The sequence below is a fragment of the Athene cunicularia genome (genome assembly GCF_003259725.1).
Source record: "Athene cunicularia isolate RWA chromosome 2 unlocalized genomic scaffold, athCun1 chr2_part1, whole genome shotgun sequence".
In the NCBI taxonomy this organism is placed as follows: domain Eukaryota; kingdom Metazoa; phylum Chordata; class Aves; order Strigiformes; family Strigidae; genus Athene; species Athene cunicularia.
This window is the reverse complement of record NW_020799095.1, coordinates 96,589,974-96,614,215: the sequence shown is the minus strand read 5'-3', so window position 1 is coordinate 96,614,215 and position 24,242 is coordinate 96,589,974. Positions and strand designations below refer to the sequence as shown.

General features: G+C 40.2%; 1 protein-coding gene across 2 annotated transcripts in view; it reads left to right on the top strand.

Moving 5' to 3' along the window:
• The window catches only part of RNMT (RNA guanine-7 methyltransferase), a 23,177-nt gene extending 304 nt beyond the window's left edge, over positions 1-22,873 (top strand). The window contains exons 1-11 of one of the 2 annotated variants that reach the window (XM_026842170.1): positions 352-688; positions 1,381-1,657; positions 4,388-4,520; positions 5,969-6,091; positions 7,320-7,435; positions 10,213-10,394; positions 11,952-12,116; positions 13,259-13,376; positions 15,629-15,730; positions 19,161-19,194; positions 21,050-22,873. In XM_026842170.1, coding sequence (XP_026697971.1) covers positions 1,397-1,657; positions 4,388-4,520; positions 5,969-6,091; positions 7,320-7,435; positions 10,213-10,394; positions 11,952-12,116; positions 13,259-13,376; positions 15,629-15,730; positions 19,161-19,194; positions 21,050-21,087 — 1,272 coding nt within the window. In that variant the 5' untranslated portion in view covers positions 352-688; positions 1,381-1,396 and the 3' untranslated portion in view covers positions 21,088-22,873. Of the gene's footprint in view, positions 1-351; positions 689-1,380; positions 1,658-4,387; positions 4,521-5,968; positions 6,092-7,319; positions 7,436-10,212; positions 10,395-11,951; positions 12,117-13,258; positions 13,377-15,628; positions 15,731-19,160; positions 19,195-21,049 lie in introns of those variants that run through there. The other variant, XM_026842169.1, reaches the window with a different exon arrangement.
• Positions 22,874-24,242: the final 1,369 nt, after the last annotated feature.

The following is a 24,242-nucleotide window of genomic DNA, read 5'->3' as shown; positions in this document are numbered from 1 at the left end:
TTGCTTGTCTCCTGGCGCCCTCGGAAACCGCCTCGAGCGGCGGCCTGCCCGCGGGAGCGCCCCGCCGGCGCGGAGGATCCGCGCCTGCCGGCGTCGGGACGCCCTCCCTCTCCCTCCGGGGCTTTCTCCCTCTGCTCGCCGCCCCGTGACGCAGCTAGAAGTCTGCGGGGCCTTGGCCGTTAACGGGGTGGCGCCACAGCCTCTGTCACGGCTTTACGCGTCCGACTTCGCGGACCGGCAGCGCAGTCCTGTCCCGTCCCCTGTTCCCCTGGTGGTGTGAGCTCTCCAGCTTTTTTTTTCCGGAGGAGCTGCCCGCCCCCTGGGCGCTTGGTTGCCGTCGCTGGTTATGAAATCCTGATCGTTTCGAAGTTTAGGCTTTAAAAGCACCTGGCGAACTGCTTGCAGCAGCAGGGTGAAGATAAAGGTTGGACTTCTTCGCAGGCATGAGTTAGGTGCTGCACCGTAATGGAAAAATTATTTCCAGGAGTCATACGTGAAGGCTGTCTGTTTTAAGGAAAACTGTTAAGGGATCTCTGCATAGCGGTCCACTTAATGAATGTGTTTGGGCCGTCTTTAGGAAGCTCAAGCCTGGATACAGTGGAGTGTGTGTGTTTTGTGTTAGACTGAAACAGGCCACTGTTTTAGAAAAGGAGTTGCCAAATTATCCTCTCCTTTGCCTTATTAAAAAGTAGGTGCCCTGCTTCCTGATCATGGTATAAAGAAAGCTGGGATGTGCTGCGGACTAGATGAGCTTTGTAGCAGCGATTTGCAGTCCTACAGACTGCATAGGTGTTTGTGAGGTGGAGATATGGATATGCAGTTACAGCTGAAGATTTCTAGTATTGGTGAACCTTGAGACATACTGGATGTTCTTGGAAAGCTTGAAAATCCACAACTGATACGAAAATTTGCTCTTGTAAACCACCTTGATTTTTTGTTTGAGGACATCCATTTGAAAATTTACCTGATTAAGTAATGAAGTTACTAATTTGAGGGACTCTTGTCAGCTTGTGTTTCTAAGCATAAAGTGATTTGTAGGTCACTTTATGGGGAGAGGAAAAGGGAGATTACAGGCTCAAAACCAATAATATCTCAGTTGAATCAGTAAAGATAGCTAAGAAAGACTAAACATGAAAAGTAGAGATTTATCTTAATTTGATTTTGCTATAATGAGAGTACTTTGAAACTCCACATATTTTAGTGTGCTATCTTTATTAAATAACTAGTCAGATTTGAAGTATATATTTTCTAGGGCAAAGGTATGTTATTTTTTTTATAATGCCAGTATTATGATTGAAAGTCATGACTGTAACCACAAGCGAGTGAAACTTAACACAAAAAATAGTTGGTGGTGTTGGTTTTTTTTCCCCCCCTCTGTAGATTTCCATTCTGATCAATGGACAAGTGTACTAACCTGTCAAAAATGGCTGATTTAACCAAGACTGAAGAACAGGAAGTCGAGAAGAGTTTGGATGAACAAGTGGAGAAAACACCTCAGACTTTAGAGGCAGATTCAGGTATCGGTTGGGAAGGTGATAGTTCAACTTCAGGTACAGGGCACTCTACTGAAAATGAAAAAGAAGTTGATAGTGGCAGTCAGGACGGCAGAGCAAAACGGAGGAATTTAGATCCTGAAGATGAACCTCCTAAGAAAGTGGTGAGTATCATTTATTTTGAACTATGTTTGTATCCTTGTGTCACAGCCTTAAGAAAAGATTGAAAGTGTTTGTACTAAATACATGTGAACCAGCATGAAGAACCAAATGACAAAGTTTGTGGGTAGCTTCCTTGGAAAATAACAGGTGCCAAAGTTATGTTGGGTTTAACGGAAGAGAAAGAAGGCTAGTAATTAGAACATTAAGAAAACTGATCTCAGCACATACATAGTCTAATTCCAAGACTATTGCACCATCATCTGTGTGGTAGCAATCTGGTAGTGTAGGTTTTACTGGCATTAGTGCAAGGCTTGTATCTTGAATTTGTTTTGTGTGTTGTTAGCCTGTGTGTTAGAGTTGGGAGGTTCTTCCCAAAGATAATTTTGTTCTTTAATTTCTTCAATAAGATATTGTGTAATTTAGAAAACTCTACAAACTGCATCCTCTGTGATATAATTTCAGTATGATTTTATTAGCAAAGTGAAGTACTGAAAAGTTTACAGATGCTTTTATTTTTTTTAAAGACTGCAAGAGTAGCAGAAAATACTTGTCCTTTTATACTTGTCCTTTTAACTGCGAGGGTGAAAAGGGTAATGTTTTCTATGACGCTGTCCTTTATTATGTGTGAACTTGTAGAAAGTGATGCTGTAATATCCGGTCTAATTTTGAGCTTTTGGGATAATTTGAAAAAGTCTTTGACCTAATGTTTTATGTTGCTGTTCAGAATTTTATTAATCCCGTCATCTTTTTAATAAGGTAGTTCTGTGATAAGGTTTAGATGGACAAGAAGTACATGGTTCTTGTGTAGCTTAAGGGTGTAAAGAGGTGATTGCATAGAATGCAGCTGCCGCCATCTAGATGTCATTGCCCATGGCTTTTGGCAACTGCGCTTGCAGCAGCTGAGATGTGTTAATAGGTTGTATGAATATGTCCCTCACACTTGTCCAAGTCAGCTGTTGTAGCTTACGTCACCTTCAATAGCCATTCAGCGAGCCATCTGTGCTTACCCTGAAAAAGACTAGAAACGGTCAAAATATTTGTTAGTATCAGTCAGCTGAGTGTGGTAATAAACAGATGATGGGGTCATAGAGATTCCAGACAAGTATGTCTGTGTTCATTCTGAAGGTTACTAAAATTGTGTGAAAGATGAAAGAATTCATGTAGTGTATTAAAGTCAGTCAAACCTTTTCCCTTGAGGAACTGCTATGTGAATGATAAGATACTGGGATGTTGACTTTTGTAAGTCAGCTGTTGGGAATGCTTTTAATTGCTGTGTGAATTCATACTGGCTGGGCCTTACTAGCATGCTTGTGGGTTGTAACAGAGAATCCTTCATTCTAGTTTGTACTGTTAATTCAAACACTTTTGTGCCTCACTGAATTTGTGTTGGTTCTCCATGTTTTGTTACTTTGTATTTTATAACTTATTTTAATTTTATGTGTATAATTGAAGATTATTTTCAAGTTGAAGAAATGTTAGGAGCATAATATCAGGATGCAGACTGCTTTGCTGTGTCACGTGGGATTTATGGTTAAGGCTAAACCAGACATTTCTGTAGCTAACTGGTTAAGCACCAGATAGAATATGTTGTCAAGCCACTACTCCCCTTACCATGGTCTGTTTAAAGCTCTGGCAGTGGGATCATCCACTGAGGGCTTTATGCGACATCAGCTAGTTGGCATTTTGGGTAAATCGGTGTCAGGGCTTAAACCTGGCTTGCAGCCAAACACCATGCAGCTGCTCGCTCACCCTCCCTGGCACCAGGGGATGGGGGATACAAGTGGAGGGGTAAAGGGAGGCTCATAAATTGAGATTTTAAAAAAAGTTAAATAATTGTAATGAAATAAAACGGTAACAATAATAGGAAGTACAAATGAGTAATGCACAGTGGGGTTGCTCACCACCTGCCGACTGATACCCAGCCTGTTCCCAGCTAGTGATCCTGAAATATCAAGTTCCTGCAAACACAATCCCAGAAGTGAGACAGAGTCCCCTCCTTCCTGACTACCCCTCCTTTATATACTGAGCATGATGTTACATGATAAGGAATATTTCATTGGCTAATTTGGGTCTGGTGCTTGGGTCTGCTCCATCCCAGCTTCTTGCACACTTGTGCATGGGCAGGACACGGGCAATTGGAGAGTCCTTGATCTCTTAGCAACAACTGAAAACATAGGTGTATTATCAGCATTCTTCTCGTACCAAATACCATACTGAATCCAAACACAGTGCTGTCCTAGCTACTAAGAAGAAAAATTAACTCTGGCCCAGACGAAACCAGGACAGTTGGCAGTTAGACACTTCTGTTAGATGTAAACACTGAATTTCTGAAATGGGATTTTTGAAGAAGCTTCAAGTTCCTCGAAGGAACATCCTCTTCAGTCCTAGGCTTAAGGGGAATTAAACTGATTCTTTGAGAATGCTGAATATTAGAGAACTAAAAGTTAGATATTTCTGTGAAGGAAAGGTGCTGGGCATCATCTGTTGGAAACTGCTTGGACCAGTTGAAAAAGGGTTTAAATGATAAATGGAGTTGTCTCTGTGATAATTCAAGTACTGATGTCAGTACCAGGTCAGATATGGGATTTTTATATATCTAATGATGGTGCTTTTCATAGTATTACTTGTTTATTTTCTTAAATCCTAAAAGTGAACACATATCTTTTGATTAAATGGAAAAGTAATAAAAAGAATTCACTACTTGAGTCTGTTCCTTCCCTCATTTCTTACAGTGTGAGATAGGCCATGGCCAAGCTGTAGCTGCACATTATAATGAGCTTCAAGAAGTTGGATTGGAAAAACGTAGCCAGTCTCGCATATTCTACCTCCGAAACTTTAATAATTGGACAAAGAGCGTCCTCATTGGTAAGCTTCCTTAATTGACCACTTAGACTTTAATGAAATGTAACCAATTTTTGTTTCAAAATGTAACTTTTTCTGCTTTCTGATGTTGATTATGGCACTTTGTCTCTTCAAACATTTTCAAGTGCAATAAAATGTATTTTTATTTTTGATTTCTGACATTGTGTTTTATATTGTTGGAGTATAAAACATACTAGTTCTAAGGATCAACTGACTTGAAAACTAGAAAAAGTTCATACTGGCAACTTCTTTATATTTTTAAAGAGAAAGATACAGCTTTAAATCATAAAGAATCAATCTGTTCTTGTTAGATTGAGCTGTTGTTTAAATCGATCTCAAATAATTTCTTAGCCATTTTCCGAAAGTCTGTCCTCAGGTCTCAGTTAAGCAATTCTGTAGAAAACTTGAACACATAAATATTTTCTGTATTACCCATAGGTTTAAAAAGTTAAAAACTAGAGAATGTAGTTCTTTAAGAATCAGCAGCTTTTTATAAAAGGCAAAGTCTGCTGTCCCAAAAATTAATTCCAAAGTGAGGGAACAAAACCATCAGATATCTGCAAACAAAGGAAAGAATTATCGGCACAGCACCACAGATTCATTCATCTATGCCAGGAGATGTTGGCACCATTTGTCTTAGCATGCTGCTTTTTGTCATGTTGTATCAGAGCAGTCAGAAGCATTATTTAGTTTTAAAGCCATTCTTGAAGCCTGTGTTGAAGCCTTTCAATCATCATGAATTTCAGTAGTGGGGCATTATAGCACTTCCATCGAAACAAATTTCATGTCTCTTACAGTGAAGAAAAGTTCGTAGTGTGCTGATAGGTTTTGCATAATATGCCAACATCAGTCAGAGCGGAGATAATCTAGACAGAGTAGAGATAGAAGAGAAAACGAAACTGGTATGTGTAGGGTAAAAAGACATCAAACAAGTAGCTGATGTTGTTACAAGGCCTAGGAGAGCAAGTGGAAAACATGCTTTTTTGTAACTTGACCACAAGGAAATGTTGTGGCTGATGCATGTAATTGGTTTTTACTTTTCTGCAAAAGGCTTTCCCATACTTTCAAATAACATCTGCCTTCATTATAATGGTAATGAAAGGGAGCTCTGTTTCACTACTCATGCACAGGGTTGTTTAGCAATGTGCAGTTTTGCCTTTGTCTGCTGGGGAAACAGTTCAGAGCTCCAGTCACATTACATGCAAAGCACATTAAGCACAGAAAATATTCATTATCTTCTCCACAGCTTTAAAAGTTTATGGTTCCTTTCATCATTAGTGGTTTCTAGGAAGAGATTTAAGTCTGTAATGTTAAGAAGACTTAGGAAGGCAAAGTGAGTTCTGAGGTGTTTTAAAACTTCCCATCACTTTTGGTCCTTTAGGCTTCTCTATACAATACAAATGAATCGCAGAGACGTGCATATGCATTCTCTCTTTCTGTTTTTTTTCTAGGTGAATTTATAGACCGAGTACGACGGAAAAAAAATGATATAACTGTTTTGGATCTAGGATGTGGCAAAGGTGGAGACTTACTGAAATGGAAAAAAGGCAGAATTAAAAAACTTGTCTGTACTGGTAAGAAGACACATTAGCTTTCCAGGGAAGGTACAGCAATGTTCTGTGGGAAAACCAAGCATGTCTTCAGTTGTTCATTATTTCCACTTTTTAGTAAGGCCAAGAATGCAATGATGCAACTTCATCAAAAAGTTGTATTTTGTCTTTTAACCTGAAGACATCAACTTGATTGCCAGCATAAATAGAAGAACCATTGATTTTCTTTGTAATTAGCTTTCAGTTCAACTCATAAATAAAAACTAGTATCACTAAAGAAACACACAATTGGCACGGGTTGTCTTAGAGAAAATAATAGCACTGGGAAAAAGACTGACATTTTGTATTTTATGTCTTTTCTCTCCCATCTAATCTCTTGTAGTAATTTTAACTGTTCTGAAAAAACACAGAGAAGAGTTGCATTTAAAAAAAATAAACCCCACAATGTTGTGATGAGAAATGTTATTAGGTGTTATGATCAGCTAAAGATTTTCAGACTCAGAAAGGGGAGAGCTGAAAGCTGATTAAAAAAAAAATAGTTTGCTTAGATGTTGTACTGAAATAGCATCTTTCCTTTTCCCAAAAAGCTTCCCAAGGATAATCAGAGCAAATATTACTTAACTTCAACTTTAATTAGACAGTAAAATTTTATAAAATTCCTTTAGTGGGAATTATTCTGGGTATTCTAAAGTTCTTATACAAATTTGTGGCATATTGTTAGTTTTAAAATTTGTGCAAACGTTATTCAGTAAAACTCGATAATTGAAAATTTGAAAAAATTTCCTGTGATACAATATATCAGTATATATCAGCAGTATTTGCATTTTAACATGAATATTTGTAAGATGATGAAAAGCTTTCAGTACTGTTTGAGAAACCCTGGAAGGTGAACTGTTTTAGCTAATGCATACTAGACACTTAAAGCTGACAGCACTTAGTATCAATCACCTAGTATTCATCACTTGAAATTTTGGAGGCTTGCTTTGCACTTTGGAGGATGGGAGCTTTCTAAACTCTTCAGATTACAACTTCTGTTTTGAAGTAAAGACTGAAAACAGCAGAGCTATAATCCCAGACACTTCCTGCAAATTAGATTCCTTTTCTACAAATTGGTAATAAAAGTGTTCCCCTGCAGATGAACTTTTATTCCTGCCATAATGGATCCGCTGTGTTCCAGTAATTATTTCAGTTCTCTTGTCTGGGGAGCAGTTTACATACTTCTTTTTTTTTAAATTTCTCTCTCTGTATGTAGATATTGCTGACATTTCTGTGCAACAGTGCAAGCAGCGATATGAAGACATGAAAGCCCGATGTCGTTATAATGAACATATTTTTGATGCAGAATTTATACAAGCAGATAGTACCAAGGTACAGTTCCTATGCTTTGTAATATTTTGGAGATTTAATGTTCTTTTGTTAAGCAAGTAGGGGAGTGATGGTAGTGCTGTAATATTTTGGGCATGTTTATTTTTATTATACTGTCAGGAGAATCAGATGTGTGGAATACTGAGAAGTTGTGTAAGATGTAGTTAAGTGTGTTTTGTTACTGATTTACAGTGTAACATTCTTGAAGCCTGAATGTCTTTCAGATAATCTGGTGCTTTTAGTTTCTTTCACTTGACAAGGGGAAAGGAACGACTACTTACATCTGGAGTTCTGGGAGCCAGCATGGGATGCTGGAAACTATCTTGGTAAATGTGGGGTTTATGCTGGAATGAATTAAGAGACGTTTTCTGATTTGACGTGAACATTTTGCTTATCCCAGTATTTTTTTCTAGCAGCATTTTAATTACTATAACACATATCTTCAAAACGTGTGTGTTTGAACTTGTGTGTTCAAAACAGTGTTGCATTTAAGTTAATGAATTAATTTGGTAAGAGATGAATCCCCTTGCGTTCTAGCTGGCCCTCAGAGATTAGAGGGGCGAGGGGCAGCTGGACTTAGCTCTTAATAGGTATGCCAATTGGGGCCATAACTACAGGCCTGACACCATATGCACAAACAGCCCGTTTGCTGTAGGTCTGGTTGCATTCAAGAGAAGGAATCAGATTCATGAATAGTACTGTTTATTCTTATGCAACATCTACAGATTCTTTGAGATTGCCTACAATAAATGCACAAACTGCAGGTTGGCTATATAACACTACACACAAAAAAACGATTGCAGTCATGCATGCTTAATTGCTAGGTAATCACTTGGTGTAGTGGAGAGCTCAAATCTTACCAAAAGGCATCCTTTCTGGGGGGGTGAGGAGCACAAACCCGTCAGTCTGTCCCTCTGATTTGGTATCGGATTATTGTCCCTCTGAGTTAGATCCAAACTCGGGATAGTATTTATCATTGTATGTTTGAGTGGTTGGGACTGTGGTCAAGCTGTTATTTCTTGAGCAACGACACAGCCAGTCCTTGGTGCAAGGGGTGTGCTGTTTTTGTGGGAAAAGAGGAAGAGTGAGAGATAAAGTCCACAGAGTACTGCAAAACAGTTCTTGAGAGAAGGGGAAGAGCAGGAAATAAATCTGCATAGTCATGTCAAATGTTCCTTGAGAAAAGTGGAAGAACAGGACCGCATGGCTTCCACCTCGATTCGCATTCCTCCTTGGTGCCACAGCAGCAAAATCACTGAATCTCCATCCCGTCCTGTGTTTGTTCTGGGCACCATGTGTTGAGGAAATGTGTGTTTTGCAGATTTTTCGCTGTTTTGCTTTTCCTGCCCTTCCAACAAACAGATTTCTTGTCTGGAGGCAATAGTGAATATGTTGCTGAGGCTTAGGAGGCAGTCTTGTAACCAGCACTGCTTTTGCTTCCTAGAAATGCAGGCTGAGGGACAGAGCCTACCTTGTTCCAGCATATATGTGGGAAGGCTGAACCTGTTCTCAGCCTTGCAGGAAGGGTTGTTCTCTTGAATTCTTGGTTGCCTCTCCTTCTGAGGAATACAATCTGTTGCAGGTTCCAGGTCATCTCACTTGTCTCAAAATTACAGTCAGGGGAGAGAGGAGAGAGCCTTGGCCAGGAAAGAAAGGGATATTTTCATGGTGCTGTTACAGCTCAGTCTTACATGCACATGTATTTTTCTATTGCACACTCTATTCTCTCTGCCCACACACACAAAATTTCATCTCCCTGACTTTGTATCTCTTATTATCTATGTTACATGTAGTGTAAAATCTCATTCTCACAGCTTGTCTAATTCTGCCCATCTCTCTGTCAATTTCCTCTCTCTTTCTCAAAATGTGGAGGGGGACTAAATGAACAGATAAAATTGCTATGAGTGTGTGAAGTGTACATTTTTGCCTTGCCACATACAGAATGTTGACAGTATATCGCATGAACTGGGAGAGTCTGGGAGTGAGTGGTTAGATGGGAAATCTGAGAGGGAACAGAAGCTTGGGTAGAATTGTTAAGTATGAAAGATTTTAAGTACAGAATGAATAGCATGGACCTTGAGGAGAACTTGTGTGCTCCTGGGTTATTTGTGGTGGCTACTAGTATTGGATAAAATCAAGAAGAGTTAGAGAACTGCTGAGTTACAAGGTCAAACTGGTAAGCTTTAACCTGACAGATTTTGAGGGCGCCAGGTTCTTCAGAGTTACGGGTTACTTGGGGTGGGGAGGAGTATGTTGGCACACATGTACACACATGTGTGAGAATACAGACAAGGACAACTTGGTAGTGCAAATTGCCATATTTAAAACGCCTCCTCTCAGTTAGATGTTTAATGGATCGTTTCTCATTAGAGACTTAGTAAAATGAAAATTCATTTTTAATAATAATTGTTTCTAGCTAAACAATGGCTGGTTGTAAACTTCAGCAGTAAAATATCTCTGGAAACTATTAGGTAACTAACCTTGTGTTTTAGCCTTTCAGGTGTAGTGGTGTTACCTGACGACATGAAAAGAATTTAAGGACATAATAACTTTGTGTGTGTATTCTTGTTGTTCTCAAATGCTGTGTACAGTTTTCCATGTAGCAGGGGACTTAGTCTTACCTTAATTTGTCTTGTTCTTTTTGAACTTGTGAAGGAATGGGGACTGAAAGGAGAAATTTCAAAGCATTATGGGAGTAGCGTATTGGTTAGAAGATTTAAGTGAATCATGTTTGTTTCTGTAGCTGTTTTTACTAAATTTTTCTTTTTAATCTATTTCAGGATCTCTTGTGTTCCAAATATAATGATCCAGATATGCGCTTTGACATTTGCAGCTGTCAGTTTGTTTACCATTACTCATTTGAGACATATGAGCAGGCTGACATGATGCTTAAAAATGCTTGTGGGAACCTCTCTCCTGGAGGTTATTTCATTGGCACAACTCCAAATAGCTTTGAACTTGTGTAAGTAATTTTATATTCTATTAGTCTTTGTCATGGTTTGAGCCCAGAGGGCAACTGAGCACCATGCAGCCACTTGCTCATTCCTTCTCCCTCAAGAATGGGAAGGAGAAAAACAAAAGGCTCAGGAATCAAGAAAAGAATGGGGAGGGATGGTCATGGTCATGGTCATGGGCAAAGACAGACTTGGCTAGGGAAGAAAAAAAAGAACGTCAGTTTAAACATTACCACCGCTTAATTTTCCAATCAGAGTAGACAGTGAGAAGCATTGCTACATCTTAAAAACACCTTCCCCCACCCCTCCCTTCTTCCCAGGTTCAGCTTTGCTCCTGATTTCTCTACCTTCTCCCAGAAAGTGGTGCAGGGGGGAAGGGACTGGGGGTTGCAGTCAGTCCCACCACTACTTCTTCCTCAAGGATGTGGGGGGCACTCCTCATGCTCTTCCCCTGTTCCACAGTGGGGTCCCTCTCACAGTCCTCCTTGAACTTTCTCTGATGTGAGTCCTTCCCACGGGCTGCAGCTCTTCATAAACTGCTCCAGTGTGGATCCCTCTTCACTGGAGTCCTCCCAGTGCTGAACTACAACAGCAGAGGCTTCTTTCTTCACAGTCCTGGCCTTCTTCGGGCACAGCTGCCTGCTCTGGTGTGGAGTCCTCCATGGGCTGCAGGTTGTCATCTGCTCCACCATGGACCTCCATGGGCATCAGGGGCACAGCCTGACCTCTCATCGTGGGCTACAGGAGAGTCTCTGTTCTGGTGCACCTCCCCCTCCCCGTCCTTTCTTCCATTGATCTTGGTGTTTGTGTTTCCTCACAACTCCTCATCCCTTTTGGTTCCCCTTCTTAAATATGTTACCATGGAGGCACAGCCACCATCACTAATGAGATCGGCCTTGGGTGGTGGGTCCGACTTGGAGCCCGGGGAGCTTCGAGAACCTTCTCACAGGGGGTCACTGCTGTAGCATCCTCCCCCACTACTAAACCCCCACCACACACACAAACCCAACAGTCTTTCAAAAGTCTGTGAAACGTTGTTAAGTGATAGTAATTTTTACAGTGCTCTGGTACGTTTGTGCAAACAAAAGCAAGTTTTTTGTAACAATTTTTGATTCTAGTCAGGAAAATCTTACTCATGAACTTGACTCATACTGGCAAATCTGTACTAATCCTTGTCTCTTGCACACGTGGCTCTTCTCTTATAGAGTATAGATCTTCATATATCAACCCTCTGTAGTGACTTAAATAGTGACAAAATAGCCACAGCCTAGGAAATAACTGTCAAGGTTTTGCTGTGGTCGTTCCAAGAAGCCTGGCTTGACCATGTAGACTATGTCTGGGCTAAAGGTTAATTTTCTAGGTTCATTTTGTCCTTGGTATGTTGTGTAGGAATAATGAGCTGTTAAAACCTAGTAGGCTGCTTCATTCCGTTGTTTCACTGCCTTATCTAATAAGGGAGATGAATGCTGTAATACTGTGAGGAACACTTTCAGGCCTCTTACACATATTTTTCACTGCCTGTTAAATTAGAAACGGATCAATTACTGTTTGTTTTTATTTTATAGAAAACGACTTGAAGCTTCAGAAACAAATTCATTTGGGAATGAAGTGTACAGTGTAAAGTTTGAAAAGAAGGGAGAATATCCTTTGTTTGGCTGCAAATACGATTTCCACTTGGAAGAAGTGGTTGATGTCCCTGAGTTCTTGGTTTACTTTCCATTACTGGAAGAGTAAGTTAAACTTTTTGAATTCATACAGTGAAAGGTGTGAAATATAATAAGCATTTGTTTAGTTTGTGTGTCATTGCATAATACTTACAGAAGATTCTGTTTTGGCTTTCTTACTGTATTTTTCAGTTCTTCATTTTTTTTGTTGTTGCTCCAAATGCAGAGATTTCTTGCATTTCTATCTACAACTGTAATCTGTCCATTGCACTCAGTTGAAGTTGCTCTGGTCAGAAGCTGTGACGACTTAAACTAGATCCCACATGAGAATGTATGTATCTGATATGTTGGATCTGTCAGCAAACCTTTAGTTCTGTCAGCTTTTTCTTCTTTAATCTTAACTTTTGGGGCAGTTTCATTCCACTTTTCTTTAGTGCTTCAGCAAGCCTTATATATCCTCTTCATCGTTGTGCCTCTTTCTCGTCTTCTCCAACTTTCTTTGGATGTTCATAGGATTTTTCCTATGACTTCTTTTTTTCTTCCTCTAAATCTTCATCTGTGAGCATACATTTTGCTGTTACCTCTGTGCATTGAGATTTGCCTTTCCCAGCCTGTCACCTGAGGTACAGACAAATGATTCCATGTTGGGGTTTTTCCTACCATTCAGGCTTAGTGTGATTGTTAAACAATACTAAACTTTCCTGTCAAACCCATGTATTTTCACACACCACTTCCCGTTCTCTATGAAACTGTCATCTGTCACTGATACCTTAATTTCAGTGTTGTATGACCACTGTATCTACATATAATTGAGATATAAGGCACTAAATCTAGTAGAAAGAGGTTCTCTAAATATATCCATAATACCTGACATGATATGGTGATGATACTGCACAGAAAACAGCATGGTCTATCTGGAAGTTCAAATGGAACTTACTTCTGTGTGTTGGGAGAAGATGTTTTCTATTAAAATGTTTGTAAATTCCTTCTGTGTTAGATTACTGTTGTCTTAATTTTAATTTTTAAAAAGTACAGTTTGTGGTGGTAGTGCAGTTTTTTTTCATCTAAATGTCTTTACTAAAAAACCTGAATTACAGAGTGTAATTCTACTGAATACCATAAGATGTCACTGTGGCTTAAAATTGTTCCTTGAAAATAAATCTACAATAATTTTGTGGCTTCCCTAATTAAGCTTATTATTTTGACAGAATGGCAAAGAAGCATGGTATGAAATTAGTCTACAAAATGACATTTCGGGAATTCTATGAAGAAAAAATCAAGAACGAGGAGCATAAAATGTTGTTAAGGAGAATGCAGGCCTTGGAGGTAAATATAGAGTTAACTTGTTTCATTTAAATAGCATTTCACATCTTGTTAATTATTTGTGCAATAATTGAAATTCCTGTTGTGAACGTTGTGCAATTAATTAAGGGCTGCCGTTAGAAGAACTAAACTCCTGTGCTGGAAAGCGTGACTGTAGTGTGTGGACCTTGACTGGCTTGCAGAAACCACCAGCCTGCTCTCTCATTCCCTCTTCCCAACAGGATGTCGGGGAATAAGAAAGAAGTTTGTGGGTTGAGATAAGGACAGGGAGACCAAAAAAAAAAAAGAAGAGTAGGATGATGAGAAGCGAAGACAAAACCACCTTCACCCCATCCACTGTTTGTTCCCAGGCTCAACTTCACTCCTGACCTTTCTACCTCCTCTCCCCACCCTGCCCCTGCAGCACAGGGGGATGGAAAATGGGGGTTGTGGTCAGTCCGTAACACTTTGTCTCTGCCTCTCCTTCCTCCTCGCACTTTTCCACTGATCCAGCATGGTTCCCTCCAATGGCATACAGTCCTTCACAAACTACTCTGGTGTGTGTTCTTTCCATGGGATACAGTCCTTCAGGAATAGGCTGCTCCAGCGTGGGTTGATTCTTCATGGGGTTGCAGCTCCTGCCAGAAAACTTGCTCCTCATTTGGCTCCTCTCCATAGGCCACAGAGGAACTTGGTCCTATGTGGGCTCTCCACAGGCTGCAGCTTCCTTCGGGGCATGTCTGCCTTCTCTGGCATGGGGTCCTCCATGGGCTGCAGGTGGATTTTGCTCCACCATTCACCTCCATGGGCTGTGGGGGCACAGCCTGTCCCACCACGGTCCTCTCCAGGGGCTGCAGGGGAATCTGTTTTCTGGTGCCTGTAGCACCTTCTCTCCCTCCTTCTTCTCTAGTCTTGCTCTCTGCAGGGTAGTTTTCCTCACTCCTCTCTCACAGCTGTTGCACAGTTTTTTTTGTGCTTTCTTACATACACTTTCCTAGAGGCCCCCCACTCATGGCTGAGGGGCTCAGGTCTGCCCCCCAGTGTCTCTGTTGGAGCTGGTGGAACCAGCTGTGTCTGGCATTGGACAGCCAGCCTCTGCCTGTCCTCACAGATAGCAGTTCTGCAATCCCCCACTGCCTTCACCTGGGCATCAGCATCCAACAGAGCAATTCAGTTTTGTAGAAAAAATTTTAATTTTGAGGCAAGCTTTCATTTTTATTAAGTAGTAAACAGAAGCACAAGAATCATGCCTGGTGTTAGACAGTGGTAACCGTAATGCATTTCTTCCTCAGCAGAAAGAGACTGAAAGCTGGATTTTTGTTCAAGGAATATTGATTGAAAAGACAGAAAGTAATCTTTGTAGGAATAAAAGGACAGGCTGTGTCTGTAGAAGAAAATGGTACTTAACTTTAACTGAGCCTGTGTTTTTGCCCAATGTTTTTGCTTTTTTTATCCTCAAGCTGTTATCCTGGATGACTGCAGCAGCTTCAGAGCTTTTCAATGCTCTCTCTGAGGCTTGGGTTTTTTACTCACAGTTCTCTGCTTCCCTCCTCCCTCAAACAATACAATTTTTCAGCATAAAACTATCAAGTCGAGTATCTGGTGACTTATTAAACTGAATCACATGGGCTGCAAGTGGACTTGCTTTTCCTTGTTGACTCTAAAAGTGGCAGTGCTTTGTATGGGCTCATATTGCCAGTAACATTGTAACACAGCTTTTGACATACCAGCTTTGTTCTTAGAAAAGTGAGAGTTGTCTTAAATTAGTGGCCACCTACAGTTGAGGACTGCATTGTTACTTACAGACCATTATGCAGTAACTGGGATCATTAGTAAATATATATTCGCTTTGAAGAATCAGTTGTATCCTTCATTACAGATCCTCTGTGTTATTGAAGCATTTTAAGCATTCTGCTTGAAATCTTGCTCATTTCTTAGTGCTTCTGCTTAAGAGATGCTGGTTTGTTCAGCTGCTGTTCTAAAAGAGGGTATATCTTAGTAATGCTCGTAATGAGCTGTACATGGAGGATAATTTTTATAGTTATTCTGTGTCCCCTGTTTTGGAGACCTAAGGATAAAAGTTAATTTATAAATCTTATGTGTCAGATTTTCTGGGAAGTAGAGAATATCAGACCTGACCTTGTAGGTGCTATAAAGGAGAGATCTAAATTTAAGATCCTCTTAATACTTACTGAATGTCTGTTCTGGGCTATCCTTACTACACAATTAATTATTTTTTTCCTTTTTTTTTTTTTTTTTTTTCCTATGTTCTCCAGCCCTATTCTACATTTGGTGATTCCAGGCTTGTTTCTGATAAACCCGATGATTATGAGCATGCAAAGGAGTTCATCAAAGATGGCAAGGCAAAGTTACCTTTGGTGAGTTCCTTGTTGCTTCACTAGAGCAAATGGTGTCTAAAATTGAGGTTGTGATCTTCTGGACATGTGGTGCCTTCTTTATTTCAACTATAATGAAACTAGTATGAATGTGTCTCTGTGCATGTGAAAAATCATAGAGCTGAAGGGCTGAGGAGTTAATCTAATTTCTACCTGGTTGTTGTGGTTTGAGCCCAGAGGGAAACTGAGCGCCACCAGCCTGCTCGCTTATCCCTTCCGCCTCAGGAATGGGAAGGAGAAAATAAAGCAAAAGTCTATGGAATCAAGATAACGACAGGGAGGGATGACTGACATGTTATGGTCACAGGCAAAAGACAGACTTATAGGGGAAGAAAAAGAACATCAATTTAATTTAAACACTAACAGCAACAATGCTTAACAGACAGAGTAGGACAGTGAGAAGGTTACCACATCTTAAAAACACCTTCCCCTCACCCCTCCTTTCTTCCTGGGCTCAGCTTTGCTTCCAATTTCTCGACCTCCTACAATGGAGCAGCGCAGGGGGCCAAGGAATGGAGGGTGTGATCAGTCTGCCGTTCCATCCTCCTTAGGGGGAGGACTCCTCGCATTCTTCCCCTGCTCCATTGTGGTGTGTCTCTCATGGGAGAGAGTCCTCCATAAACTTTGTCTGATGAGAGTCCTTCCCACAGGATGCATTCTTCCCAAGATGCTTCAGTGTGGGTCCCTCCCCCATATTGCAGTCCTGCCAGACATGAATTGCTCCAGCACAGGCTGCCCTCAGTCACAGCCTCCTTCAGGCACAGCCACCTGCTCTGGGGTGGGGTCCTCCATGGGCTGCAGGGGCACAGCCTGACCTCACCACGGGCTGCAGGGGGGGTGTCTCTGCACCAGTGCACCTCCCCACCCCTTCTCCTTTCTTTCACTTACTCTTGATGTTCACGTAAGTGTCCTCCCCCTCACAACTCTGACGCCTTCTCTCAGATTCCCCTTCTTAAATATGTTAGCCACAGAGGAGCAGCCATCGTTGCTAATTGGCTTGGCCTTGGCCAGAGGTGGGTCTGACTTGGGGGAGCTTTGAGAAGCTTCTCACAGGGACTGCCACTGTAGCCCTCCCCCACCACTACCAAAACCAGACCACACGCACAAACCCAGCACGCCCATACTCAAATAATCAAATTCAGTTAATTTGGTAGCTTTTAAGAAATTTGTAACAATGGAAAAGATACTTTGCCATCTTCCTTGGCAGCTGTTCTACCATAACTTTTTCTTAATTTGAAGAATTTTTCTTATGTTTCTGGATCTTCACACTGTTGATTTAAAGCTTTAGTTTCCTTCCTTTAATCCTCTGACAGGAGAGTCAGAAAGTTTCTTCATAATGCTGTATGTATTTGAAATCTTAAACACTGTTTTTCTATTGTCTTTTTGGGTGAAGAAGATCCAGCTCCCTTCTCAGCTGACTTTATTTAAGTTCTGTAAATGCGATTTTGTAAATCTGCTATGCCTTCCTTTTTTTTTTCTTAAAGTTTCTAGAAGTAGACTAGTTCTACCTGCATAAAACTATGTCCATGTATTTCTGCCCTTGATTTTATTAAATATGATACTCTGTTCAAAAGAAACTTCTTTTGTGATGATAGTAATCCTAGCTTGTATAAAACTTAGTCTGCTGTCCTGTCACATGTTTTTCTGCATTTGACCTGGTTTGGCAGCTTGATTTGTGACTTCAGAGATAGAATAATACTGAGCAATCTTTAGTGGAGGTCATATTAGAGTTTTAGATCAGTGGTCCAATTAAATATGTTTTTTCTGCTTCTAGTCTTCTAATGCATGTTACTTTTCTGAGCTTGCTGTCTTTCTCATGTTTTTTTATAAAGTGTTTTTCTTTATTGCATTGTCCTAGCAGTACATAACAGTGTTGGAGTTGTCTGCAGCTGGTTCCCTCACAGCCTTTCATTCTTCTGTATTGGTCTCAGAGTTGGGTGCGTGATGGACAGGAGCCTGAACAGCTGCTGTTCCAGGGAAGCAAGCAGGTGGACAGGCAATGTCTGCTGCCATTTTTCCCCAGGAACTGCTGCCATTTGGCTGTTGCCTCTCCATCTGTGGCCAGGCTAGCTATTCAGGGTAGCATATAGCTGTGTGTTTGCTTCTGTCTGTGCATTTGGGGAGTCAGGCTGGATGGAAATCTTGCAAGGCTTGGTTTAACTATTCATGCTGAATGGTTCCTGATAAGCAGTGTTGGCTCTTTCACTCTGAATTTTAGGGTCTTTTTTATGTGTTGAGGCTCTTTGACAAATGACAACCAAAAGTGGAGACTAGTTTGAGTAAAGATTATAGTTTTAGTAAAATTATATGCAGTTACCAATAGATGTCATCCTTTTTCATTGTCATACACATAGCGTGAGGCTGGACAGCTTGAAGTTTTTCCATTTGGATTTTTCTTTTTTTAATCATTGATTTATCTACCATTCATGTTCTGAATTATTGAAGATGTGTTCCTTTTACTGTATATATAAAAATCCTACACCAAGAAGGAAAAGAAACTTGCTCTCTGTATTTGAAATGTGAAGATTTTAAAAAGAAAACTGCTTCTTTTAAGAAACAAGCTTAAGAATGTGAGAATGGTTAAGTCAGACCAAAGACCTCTTTTTCGCAGGTACTGTGTCACCTGGCAAAAAAATCTGCTTAAACAAGCCTTTTTTCACTAGCATTTTAAAAGATGAATCATCTGGTCAGGGTTGGTCAGTGGGTAGCATACAGGCTATATCATGTCCATTGACTCACTGGAAGGGGGTGGAATGGGCAGAGCAGGAAAAAAACAGCATTTTGTTGTTATCTTATGTTTCTTAATTGGTGGGGTAAATGGCAGCAGCTTTTAACATGTGCACTTGCCGTGCTTTCATCTGAAAGGCTGAGCTTGGAGTAGGTTTCCTAGGCTGCAAGGCAGGCAGTTTTTTCACAGTGTGTGAGCTGGGTTGGGAGTTAGTCTCTTGCAAAGAGGATTTTTGTGGGCTGCAGGGAGCTGTTAGGTGGAAGCAGGCAGTATTCCCGGGGAAGGGGGCAGCACTGTGGTATAAGGTCTCTTTGACTTCTGCACAAGTGTTGGGCATCTTGGGCTGGAGAGCAGCCTGAGCCAGGTCAAGTCATGCTGATGTGTGGAAATAGACCCAGCGTGCTCTGCATTGCAGAGGCATCCAGCCCAACAGATTGTTGGCCCATTCTCCTATACCTGTGTAATTTATGTGTGTTCCATTATCTGGGCTGTTCCAGTTCTCTACTGCCCTGGTTATTTGAGTTATACGTATCTTTGGTCTACAGTAATGCTCTTCTAGTCCCAAAAATAACTATCCAGTCTGGGAGGTTAAAAGTTGGTCTGTGATTATCCTGGGTTAAATCAGTGTTTTGTTGTTTCCTTGTTTTTATTGAAACTGCTTTTGTTTTTTTTGTCCCCTTCTAGGGAACCTTGAGTAAATCAGAATGGGAAGCAACAAGTAAGTGTTGTTATGAAAACTCAGTCTGAACTGAATGACTACTGTGGAAAGTGTGTAAAATAGCCTGTTGGTTATGGAAGAAAATGCAGATTTTAAATATAATAAGATTTTATTATTTGTGTTATTCAAATGCCTATGTATAGATTATGTAGTGCACACATCTCAAGAAAGGGAGAGAGAAATGCATAAAATAGGTTGGAATTTTGCTTTATTTAAGTAGTTTCTAGCACACAGACTTTTGGGCTAAAATAGTTTGGGGAAGCTTAGAATGTGTGAAAAGAGGATGCTAGCGTTAAAGAATTATTTTTCTAGTGTTAGAGGATTAAATACTATGCTTCTGTTTGGTACACTTGTGTATTATACTGTCATCAGTCAACTAGAAAACAAACTCCAGTTGGGACAATACATTCATTAAAAAATAATATAAATCAGTTTTGGGAAGGTAGGGACTGAAGCTTTACTCTGCTCATAGTGATTTGTACTTCAGGATGAAGCAATTGAAGCATGGATAGTGAAGAGGTTTTTGAATGTTTATAAATGGAGGAGAAAAAAGTCAGTGCCTCAGGCATGAAAAGGATACACTATTGTTAAATATGTTTTGAAATATTAAGAGCGTGTGCCATGGAAAACAAAATTTGACAATTAATAAAACTCACAAATGGATTTCTGGAGAGATTGTTACTTAATTCTGTGTAACTGCAGCCAACCAACATTTTCATTTTTGCAGATCATTATACTGGTTATGTTAGTGGTTTAAAAACAAACAAAAAAAATGCTGTTCAATTCATGAATTAAAAAAATCTTTAGTTAAGCTGTTTGCTTTCTTAAATTTTTATCTAGTTTTTAAAGGTATGAATCATAAGGTAAACAATTCCAGCAATGTAAAAGTATTATGTAAACTATTAATCTGAGAGGGACTTTTTATAAGTCACTGACTTTAAAAGTTCAGTGATGAATGTACTTTCTAAGTAGTCTTTTTTCAGAGAGATTTGGAGTGCAGAGCCGCTCATAGTTGGGGTTTAAGCACACTTTCCTCATTACATGGAACTTCACTTTGCTTTATTGCTGATGAATGTATAAGCATATCTTGAAAGATTTGCAATGTAGCTATGGCACCTCATCCATTAAAATAAAAGTTGAGTTCCAGTGGAAATCCATAAATGTTTAATTAGACTCACGGTCTCAAGAAACTGGTTTAACTCACCTGTCTGATATGAAGCATAAGAAATCTAACATAGCAGGCATTGATTATATGCCAAGTAAGACTTTTCCAGAGGTACTGGTGTGGACTGTATGAGTATCCATTTCTAGAATAATACTGTTCTGGAGTTGAGAAAATGCCATTGAGTGTTTATAAATACTTCTTCTTTGTCCCATGTTCATTTAAAAGAGCAAAATTAGTAACTTTGTACCATGAGTTACTTTTTAATTAAAATAAGTTGATGATTTCACCCCTAATTATCCATTACTGTGTGTATGAAGGAGTCTTTAAACTTAGTTGAATATGATTTTTTTATGTACCAGTGAATGTTAATTATGTGTAGAATGGCATATTAATTTATGAATTCCATTCACACTTCAGTAATATTGTTAACTGAAGTTAGTGTTGCATTAACCGTATTAGCAATATTTAAAATTTTTTGCTTTTGTGCATTCTTAACTCTGTTGTGAAAACATGTCTAAAACCATGCTGGATTGAGTGCTAGAATTACTTACTGGGAAACTAGCATTTTTTACAGTTTCTGTAATCTGCTAAGAGGTTGTTTGGGCAGAGTATCAACCTGTTTACATTTTGAAAACTTAGTCGAATCACAGAGGAAGCTGAAACTTTACATACTCCCATTTTCTTTTTTAGGTATTTACTTGGTATTTGCGTTTGAGAAGCAACTGTGAAACGTCACTGGATGCAGCAAGAAGAGATCATATCCATGTGCAAGTTGGAATGGTCAGAAATCCATTGTGGCAACTATTTTTTTAATTTTTATTTTTTAATTATCAGAAGTGTGCAGGACACTACCAAAAACTAGAGCAAGCTCATGATTCTGAGTTACGTTGCCTGTCTGTGACAGATGGACTTGTGTGTGTATATATAAGAAAGATTCTGAACCAGTCTTTTTAAGCATTTGTAAGCAATCTGCATGCTCTCATGTTTAAACTTGACACAACTTCATGTTAGAATCAATGTTTTGTTAGTAGAAGTGTGTTTGTGATTACAAGCCTGACCCTGCACTTTCTGAAATTGGTGGAAAAATGACTGTTGACTTTGATGGTGCAGAATGAGGGCCTAAATATTGTACTGCGAAGCTCAGTTGATTCATAATGAGATATATTCAGACATATAGGGTATGTCTACATTGCATGCAGAGCTAAGTGGCAAATAATACCTGGGTCAGTTTGAGTACCTTTGTGCTGTACTCAAGCCTGCAGTGTAAATCTACCTTAGTGGTATTCAAGGTGTAGTTTACATGGTAAAGTCCCATGATGTTCTTGTTTTCCATGCTTGCTGATATGTAGTGTCACTTCATGGTGCTTTCAAGATTAAACAAGTTTGTTCTGTACAAAACTGTTCTGAAAGAACTGAATTTCTAAAGTTTTAAATCTCTTATGTTGTTTTTCCAAATATGACTATGCGGTAATCAGTAACAGCTGCTGAACTTAGTTTACTGAACGTTTTCTATTGTATTAAAGACTATTCTGACTTTCTGGTAGTTTTAATGTCTCCTGAAACTTACTAGACAGATCTTAGGATGTGTTTCTTACTTGTTTCATAGATTTCCAAATAGTCTCGGCAGAAGGATGAGCTGGTGATGGTGATGGGGACCGTATTGCAGTCCTTAAGGTGTTAGGAACATGGCTATGTACTGGATCATGAACCAAAAAGGGAGGATACATTTGAGGATACTAGAAATGCACTCTGGCAGGGAGGGCTCTGTATGTGTGTACACACCCCAGTGCATGTGGATAACAGTCCCCAAATTAGAGCCAAATATTTTGTTTGGGAATATAATCTAATGATATTAATTGACAGACAGTTAAGATGGTAGGTAGGCGTAGTTCTGCCTATGTCAGAGCTGGCTTGGGGATTTCTGACATGGTGTTTTCTCTGCTTTCCACATGCTTGTAGTCACCCACTACTGAGAGGGCATGGATACTTCCATGTTTTTTCTCTCCTTTCTTGGGCTAACAGTAGCCGTTTCCTGCTGTTGGCTAGTATAGTTTACATAGAGGTGAAGCAATGAAATGTTGATGGTACATGAATATTTTGAAAAGTTATAATAAACCTAGGAAAGAACATTTCTGTTACAGGGTTAAGCGTTCAAATTACTTGAGTTTGTAGTTGTATTGCCTTCCACCTGTAATTAGGTCATATTCTTTCCTTCATGACTCCTGAATTCTTTTTTTTGTTTATTGTATAGGACACCTATAACCTTCACCAAAGCAGTAGAGTCAGACAGTTCTGCTGCTGAAATTAAGAAAACAAGACTTTCTTGTCTGCTAGAATTAGTACTCATGAAACTAGCTGAAAACTGCTGACACTTTAGAAGTGCTGAAGTGTTTCACTGAAATTTGTGTGCGTCAAAACTACTTTTGTTAGATTTCTTGTATCAAATTTCACTTGAAAGTACATTGTTTTGCTATTTTTGGAAGAAATCAGAGTAATAAAAAGAGGGTAAATACAGTGGAGTGTCTTACCTCTTTTACACAAATTTCAGCATATCACAGAATCACGTAATGGTTGAGGTTGGAAGGGACCATCTGAAGGCTGTCTGGTCCAACCCCCCTGCTCAAGCATGTTCACCTACAGCTGGTTGCCCAGGGTTATGTCCAGGCAGCTTTTGAATATCTCCAGGGATGAAGACTCCGCAACCTCCCTGGGCAACCTGTGCCAGCACTTAGTCACCCTCACAGTAAAAAAAGTGTTTCGTGATGTTCAGAGGGAACCTCCTGTGTTTCAGTGTGTGCCTGTTGCCTCTGGCCCTGCTGCTGGGTGCCACTGAAAAGATTATCCATCTTTACACCTTCCCTTCAGGTATTTGTATACACTGAAAAGATTACCACCATGAGCCTTCTCCAGGCTAAACAGCCCCAGCTCTCCACCTTTCCTCATATAAGAGATGCTCCAATCCCAGCATCTCATATGAGAAATACTCCAGGATTTTGAACAAGATTGGGCCCAGTATTGACTCATGGGATATACTGCTGGTTAGTTGCCTCCAACTAGACTTCATGCCACTGATCACCACTCTCTAGGACCACCTGCTCAGCCAGTTTGCAACCCACCTCACTGTCCATCCAAGACACTGTTAGAAGCCTTCCTTAAGTCAAGGTAGACTATACCCACTGTTATCCCCTCATCTACCAAGGTAGTTACTTATTTTGTCATAGAAGTTTATCTGGTTAGTCAAAAATTACTTCCTCTCAGTGAATCCATGCTGACTGCATTTTTATGTGCCTGAAAATCGTTTCCAGGATCTGCTGCTCCATCACATTGTCAAGGTGAGGCTGACCATACTGTAGATCTCTGGGTCCTCCTATTTGCTCTTACTGAAGATAGGAGTGAAGTTTGCTTTCCCCTGGTCTTCGGGCACTTCTCCCAGCTGCTGTAGTTGTTCAGTGATTATTGAGAGTGGCCTCGTAATGATATCTGCCAACTCCCTCTGCACTAGTGGGTGCATCCCATCAGGGTCCATGGACTTACGCATGTCTAGTTTGCGTTAAGTATTCCATGACCTGATACTCTTCAACCAAGGACACATCTTTGTTCCAGCCTTTCCCTCTGGTCTCTGGGCCTGGGATACTACAAGGTTGGTCTTGCTAGTAAAGACAGGGGTGAAGAAGGCATTTGGGACTTCAGCCTTTCCCATACCCTGTGTCACCAGTGCCCCTGCCCTGTTCAGCACTGGGATCATATTTTTCCTAGCCTTCCTGTTGCCTTTGAAATCTCTGGCCCAATTCAATTCCAGGTGGGCTTTTGGCTTTTCTAACTGCATCTCTGCATGCTTGTGCAGTGTCTCTGTATTCCCAGTAGGTTACCTGTCTGTGCTTCC